This window comes from Propithecus coquereli, unplaced genomic scaffold, assembly GCF_000956105.1.
Source record: "Propithecus coquereli isolate 6110/MARCELLA unplaced genomic scaffold, Pcoq_1.0 Scaffold4, whole genome shotgun sequence".
Taxonomy (NCBI): Eukaryota; Metazoa; Chordata; class Mammalia; order Primates; family Indriidae; genus Propithecus; species Propithecus coquereli.
The window spans coordinates 7,473,938-7,480,965 of NW_012149729.1; the positions used below are offsets into that span (position 1 = coordinate 7,473,938).

At 38.5% G+C, this 7,028-nt stretch overlaps 1 protein-coding gene across 1 annotated transcript in view; it reads left to right on the forward strand.

Moving 5' to 3' along the window:
* The first annotated feature begins 2,019 nt into the window (after positions 1–2,019).
* Positions 2,020–7,028, forward strand: part of ASZ1 (ankyrin repeat, SAM and basic leucine zipper domain containing 1) — a 49,902-nt gene continuing 44,893 nt past the window's right edge. Inside the window, exons 1-3 of the mRNA XM_012652737.1 lie at positions 2,020–2,179; positions 2,598–2,697; positions 6,698–6,834. Of these exons, the coding sequence (XP_012508191.1) occupies positions 2,075–2,179; positions 2,598–2,697; positions 6,698–6,834 (342 nt within the window). The 5' untranslated portion in view covers positions 2,020–2,074. The remainder of the gene's footprint in view (positions 2,180–2,597; positions 2,698–6,697; positions 6,835–7,028) is intronic.

A 7,028-nucleotide genomic window follows, 5' to 3' on the forward strand; every position in this document is an offset into this window, starting at 1 on the left:
GAATGTGTTAATTCTGAGATGCTCGTGAAATCTTCAAGTTTATCCTTTGGTTTTCCCCATCTCAGTAAACAGAACCACTACTTAGTTGTTCAAATCAAAAACCTCTGCGAAAGAGCTAGAATGTCTTTATAAATACACACACCCATTAGAACATATCTTACATTAGCTTGAAAACATTTCACTGTTCAATTGCTCTTCCAGTAAAATCCAAACTCCTTACCTAAGGTCCACAAGGCCCTCTCATCACACATCCCTATCTTCTTGAAGCTCCAACCTCAGACCTCCTTTCTGGTCCAAGCAGGGCAAGGAACTACACAAGTGAGGTGTCCCAGGTGCAAAATTTAAGGAGGCACTCACTGCGTTGGCAGGACACTGAGAGTGAGTACCTTCTTAACCTTTGCTCCCTAGGGGCCTCACTTGTCCCACCCTGGTCTAGGTCCTGGATCCCAGGTTTTTTACTGCCTTAGGGCCTTGGTACTATCCATTTCTTCTGTCCGGAAAGCTCTATTCTCTCACTCTTTTATGGTTTGTCATTCAGGATTCTGCCCACGTCTAACTGCCCTATCTAAAATAGAAACAACTAGGATTTATTTACCTCTTATGTTGAGATACGCCCTATTCCAAGCCCATTACTTCATTTAATCCTCATAACAACTCTACTTGGTGGGCACTAAAATTATTTCCATTTTATCGATAGAGGTAACTGGTGCAGAGGAAAAAGCTAAGCAAATTGCCCAAGGGCTCACAGCTGCAGTTAGCAAGTGATTCCTCCAGGAAACAACTTAACTGGTTTGATTCCAGAAAGTGAACACACTTATTCATTTCTTTTGAGGCACTTACAATCTGCAGTAGTCTTGTTTGTTTCCTTGCATGTTGTCTACCTCTCCTCGTTGAATGTGAGCTCCATGAGGCAGCTTGGCTGGTATTTGATGTTGTCTCAAACCTAGCTGTGCCTGGCTATACTCAATAATCCATAACATTTATTGAATGAATACCTTTAGAAAGACAGTTGTGGCCCTAAAGTAACTAAACTGCTTAAAAATACTTACCTTTGAGAGTCTCTGAAGTAAATAATTTCAAAATCTTATATCAAAGAATCTTTAAGAAAAAAATTTACTACGAAAGCTTTCAAAGAATGGTGCATGGCTACTTTCCTTTTCAATCATCTTGAGGTACACAAATGTGCCCCATTCCTTGATGGATCTACCATTCTATGGTAGCAAAAACAATCACCGTGTTACCAGCATTCCATCCAGAAGTTAGATGCCGAAAACTGACTTTGAGCTTGGGCCGCTTTCACCTGGAGTTGTTTGTATTATCTACTTGCTCTCTGGACGTTTAAATCATTTTTTCTTCCCAGCTCTTTGAATCCACTGTTCCCACACGCCCCTCCTTTCCTGACTTTTTCCTCTAGGGCATCTACGCTTCATAGCCGGGAGTTTCTAAATCTAAGCTGACATTGGAGATCCCACGAAATTTAAAGGAAGAATTCTTTTGCGGACGGTATTTCTCCTTGCCCCTTTGTTGGCTCTCATTTGTGTGATGGCTTCTGGAATGTTTGGGCGATGCTCCTTAGGGATGTGTTTTGGCCAGTAGCAGTCCATCTCGCAGGGGACACATGTTTGACAGTGGGTTTGGCAGGGGGCAGAAGAAGGGGATAGCGGGGGAAGGCTAGTCTTATTTGGCATTAAACCCCATTCTGCTCCCGCCACAAGTAAGGCATTCCCTGCAGAGTAAGAACCTCATTAAGCAAATACTCTAAAAAAGAATGAAGGTGCGTCCCTGAAAGGAATTGGGAGGTACCAGCCAGGAGCCTGGCACTAGAACTTTGTCATCCGGCAGGCCCCCTCAGACACGTCAGATTTCCATCTCGGGTGGCAGAAGTTTGGAGGGAGCCAGTGAGGTCAAGAGTCCTGCACCTACGCGCCTGCGTCAGAGGTTCCCAAGGCCCAGGCCCTCGCGCGTCGCTCCTTCCGGTGCAACCATTCCCGCGCAGCCTTGCGCGCTCCCCGAGTGCGCAGGCGCCGGGAGAGCCGGCCGGCGCGCGGCGCGAGTAGGGACCTTCCTGGCAAGTATGGCGTCGGGCACGCCACGCGGCCTGGCAGTGGCCGGCGGAGGCGAGAGTAGCGACAGCGAGGATGACGGCTGGGAGATCGGGTATCTCGACCGGGTATCTCAGGTAGCGGAGGATGCCTTGTCTTGACCGCGCCTCCCATCAGCCTCCCCTGGCCCTCGAAGGCAAAGCCTAGCCTTGCGAACCCTCTTACTTCCTCGCGTGTTTCCCCTTTTCCCAGTGGAAATATGGGCGTTTGGACTTAAATCCATGGAATTTTCCTCTTGTTCCCCTATTGTGGTTTCCATCAGATGTGCTTATTTAGATCATCGTAGCTCTGCACTTGGGTTTGGACCCGTCGTTATCCATTTCCTTTTAAAGATAATTTTAGACGTGAATTCTTTACAAACTTTGTATATTGGTCGAAACAAAAAAAAAAAAAAAAAAATCCTATATACCTAAACAAACATGATTGTTTCCTGATGCAGTGGAAATGAAAATATGCATAGCAAGATTAAAAAAAAAAAAAACTTTGTTTTTTTAGAAATTAAAAAGGCCGTTACCTGTTGAAGAAAAGAATGAAACATTTAAGAAAGCATTGACCACAGGAGATATTTCATTGGTCCAGGAGCTCCTAGATTCTGGTGAGAGATGAACGAACGCAGTTGCCCTTATTTTAGTTGCTTTTTTAATGGAAATACGATGAATATTAATGTATCAGTTGTCCTACGTATATATCTTAGTTGACTTAGTTGTCTGCCTTATTTTCTTCTTTTATCCTTATGTTTGGAAGGCTACCCTAATTATCTTCCATTAGTTCTTACAACCTATTCAGGAGGCCTACTCTGACTAATCCTACCCCACTCTGATCAATTTTATTTTACATTACTTGGCTATAATATATATCTGGAGAATTGTTTCTAGTCATGTACATTTTATTTCTTTTCCCTCAAAATTCACATGTTGAGAGTCATGTACATTTTAGATATGTTCTTTCCCTCTGCTTTTTTGTTTTGTTTTGGTGGAATGAAGCCTGAGCTAGGAATCAGAATAAATATCTGGATGTTTGTTCCAGCTTTACTGCATACTCAGTGTGGTTCCTTGGGATAGTCACTTAAACTTCCAGAACATCAATTTCTTTATGTACAGCATCATAATTCTGCTCTGGGCCCCTGATATTTTTTCTGTGGATTAGATATTTTTTAATTACTTTCACATACAAATATAAATTGTTGATTATAACAATTATCCAAAGGAGGAACAGGAATTTACCATCTAGTTGTAGATAACAAAACATTCACATACAAAGTAGTTAGATGAGATTGTATATGGCAAAATGTTTTTCTTCTATGTTAGAGACAATGCATGGCTAAGTGGAAAATAAACCATTTTGGAAACAAAACAGATCTGGGTTTGATTCTAACTGTGCCACTTGATGGCTCTGTAATCTTGACTAGGTTACCAAACATTTCTAAGCTTCAGTTTCTCCCTTTTTAAGACAAAGATGCATTATATCAAAGGATCATTGGGGAGGGAGGATTACAATACATAAATAAAGGACTTAGAACACATAGGCATTATGTGAATGTTAGCTGTTACTCTTGTAACAAATGAGAAGGATCTGTATGATTTTATGGACAGTGAAACTTGAGTTTGTAGTTGAGGAATGATAATGAATAAAATTTCTATTATATAAGTGGAAAGAAGCCTGAATACCTAATATGAATGTATGTCTAGTGTACATATTATTAGATAGGGTGGAATAGGTGGAAATTTGTTTTAGAAAAGAGAATTTGCCTTGGGAGTAGCAGGACTAGGTACAGTGAAGGTGATGAACGTTCTTGAAGGATTAGGACTTGATATGATTGGTGGTAAATATGGATTTTTCAGTCTCTTGGACAGAGCCTACTGCTAAGTAGGTAGTCAACCATTTGAAATTTGCTTTTAATTACAAAAATTTTTAAAGTTCATTTTTAAAAAACAACAGTATAGGTTTAAGTAGAAAGATACCGTTGTCCCCACTCTCACCCCTGTTACTGCTGTCTTACTTTCACAGATAACTCCTGTTTTAGGGTATTTCTTTCCAGATGTCATTATTTAACTCTTTTTTAAAGTATTTTTAATTTTTTACCTTTCAAAGTCATTCTTGCTTTTGAAACATATTTCTGCACCAATTGAAAACTTTAAGTGAAAATGAAAGTACCCTTTTAGTTAACCACTTTTAACAGCTTGAAGATATCTCCAGTTTTTGTTATTCTGCTATGTACTAACATTTTCAGTTCTCTTTAAATTATTAAATATTTCAGACATTCAGAGAGGTATGGAAACTTCTTTTTCCCCCCTGGAGGTTATCACTTTTCTGTAGATACTGTTTATCATTCCTATGAATATTTTTATACTTTTGCTATATAGGTATTTGTCCCTAAACAATATAGTGTTATTTTGAATGCCTTCACTGTCATTTCTTTGGAAACTTAACTTTTTTTTGCACTATGCCTGGAATATAATAGATGCTTAATAATTTAAGTATTAGAGGTGATGATTAGTAAGAATTTTTATGCTAAAATGCCACATTTGCTTCTCTTTTTCTTCACATTATTTCCATGCTAACTTTGCTGTCACAGTTTTAGCAATACTGTCAATAAAAGAATAATGAGCTGTGTGTGTTGGCTCATGCCTGTAATCCCAGCACTTTGGGAGGCTGATGCAGGAGGATCGCTTGATACTAGGAGTTCGAGAGTAACCTGAGCAACAGAGTGAAACCCCATCTCTACAAAAAATTACTTGGTGTGGCACGTGCCTGTAGTCCCAGCTACTCAGGAGGCTGAGGCAGGTAGATAGCTTGAGTCCAGGAGTTTAAGGTTGCAGTGAGTTATAATGATGCCACTGCCCTCTAGCCCAGGCAACAGAGGAAGAACCTGTCTTAAAAAAAAAAAAAGAATAATGAGAAAACAATGATCTTTTCTCTGATCTTATTGATAGCCTTTCGATTGCAGCAGTTTAAAGAGGAAAAGTTTTTAGAAAAGACACGTTGGGCCAGCAATATACGTATGTACTAAGATGAGTTAATGTTCCTTTCTTCTAGTGATTGTCATGTACTTTATATTGATTAGTTAGGTGACTAGAATTGGGCAGATGTAGTCTTTCACTGACCTAGTGTTTTTACAGAAAAAAAAATGATTCCCCCAACCCAAGTTTGCATTTCCTCAGTGATACGACCTCCATCTTTGCAGGTGGAACACTATATAGCCAAAGACTATAGAACCTGTACATTTTTTTTATTCCAACACCTTCATGCAGTCTGAAGAACCTGTAAATTTTAAGGTATTAAAGGCAGGCACATGTTCAGTGCTGTTTCACATACAAGTTTTCCTTCTTTGAAACAGAAAAATGTTCTGTTTTCTTTCTTTTCTTCAGGTTAGTACATATTTCTTGAGTTGAAGAAAGAGATTGCCACTAAATCTTCATTCTTCAAAGAAAAGGCTTTACATACATTTAAAGGGTTATGTTCATTGTCTTACTGTATCCTTGTCCTTGTGTCTCATCGTCTATGCTCCTCCTCAGTCCTAGATCCAATCCTAGATCAGTTCAGTCATTTTTTTTTTATTTTTTATATGCCCAAAGCAGTCAATGCTGTTGGGCAAGATCAGATGATTCCAAGGATTTGTACCATTAATGATTTGAAGATTTTAAAGTCAGCTAACTCTTGTGCTTTCTTAACAGTTGTTATCTGTCTCTTCTTGTCCCATTTTGAACAGTGGCTATTTAAAACTTTATCCTACTCCTAAGGCCTGATACCTCATCTGTGCCCCACTTTATTTTAGCTCACTGCTTGTCATTCATTTGTCCAAGGTAGAACCTAATAGTTATTTTTGATTTGTTCTTTTCCATCACCTCTCCTCATCAAAGTAATTTTAAATTCTTATGACCTTGCCTTTAAAATATCCTTTTGTTTTACTTCCCCTCTCTCTCCACTGCTCTTGCTCTGATTTTTGTATAAACTAGCCTCATAACTAGTCCTGCCTCCTGTCCCATTCTCAACAGTGGTATCTATGTTGACTTTATAATACATATGTAATGATTTTGATTCCTGGATCACAAAGTATAGTCTGCATTTCCTAACAGAGCTTTCATAATCTAACCCTAACTTATCTTTCTAGCTTCATGTTTTGTCAGTCACCCATAGATAAATTTAGTGTTGGGAAGGAAATTAAAGGTGTCTTAGGTATATATGTGGTGTTTATGTACATAAATACCATAGAGATATATGTTATTGTCCAGGGATAATATTCTAATTTAAAAGACATTTTACCTCAGTGAAACCTTTCCCAACACCCTTAGAGAGTAAAAGGTAGAATGTAGAAATCTGTTATAATATAGGTATTTTATATATTATATACTAAAACTTTGGTCAGATCAGGTCTCTTGAAACATTTTGCTTATAGTGAAACTGAAGTTAGAAAATTTTATTAAAGTCCTGATGTAACTATTTTCTATTTTTCTGAAGCCAGTATTACCAAAAAAATTCCCTTGTAGAATAAAGTACATGGTGTATGTTACTATACACAGTACTTTAAGCATATTAAGGTGGCAGCGGTTTCATTTGGTGGTAGGGCTTTTAAAAGCTTGTTTTTATATTGACAGGAATTAGTGTAGATTCCAGCTTTCGGTATGGATGGACTCCCCTTATGTATGCTGCTAGCATTGCCAATGTAGATCTGGTTCGGGTCCTTTTGGACAGAGGTGCTAATGCAAGCTTTGATAAGGGTAAGATGTTTGAGGTAATTTAACTGATTATGTTTACTGTGATTCTTTGATTCCCAAGCAGCTATTCTACGAAGTAAAGAAAAAATCCATTTGAAAAAACTTTTCTATTAGTTGTGTTATGTAAGTAATATCCAGAATCAAATTAGAAACCATACATGTTTTGAAAAACTGTCTTTCCAAAAAGACAGATTTCACTTATTTTTATGAC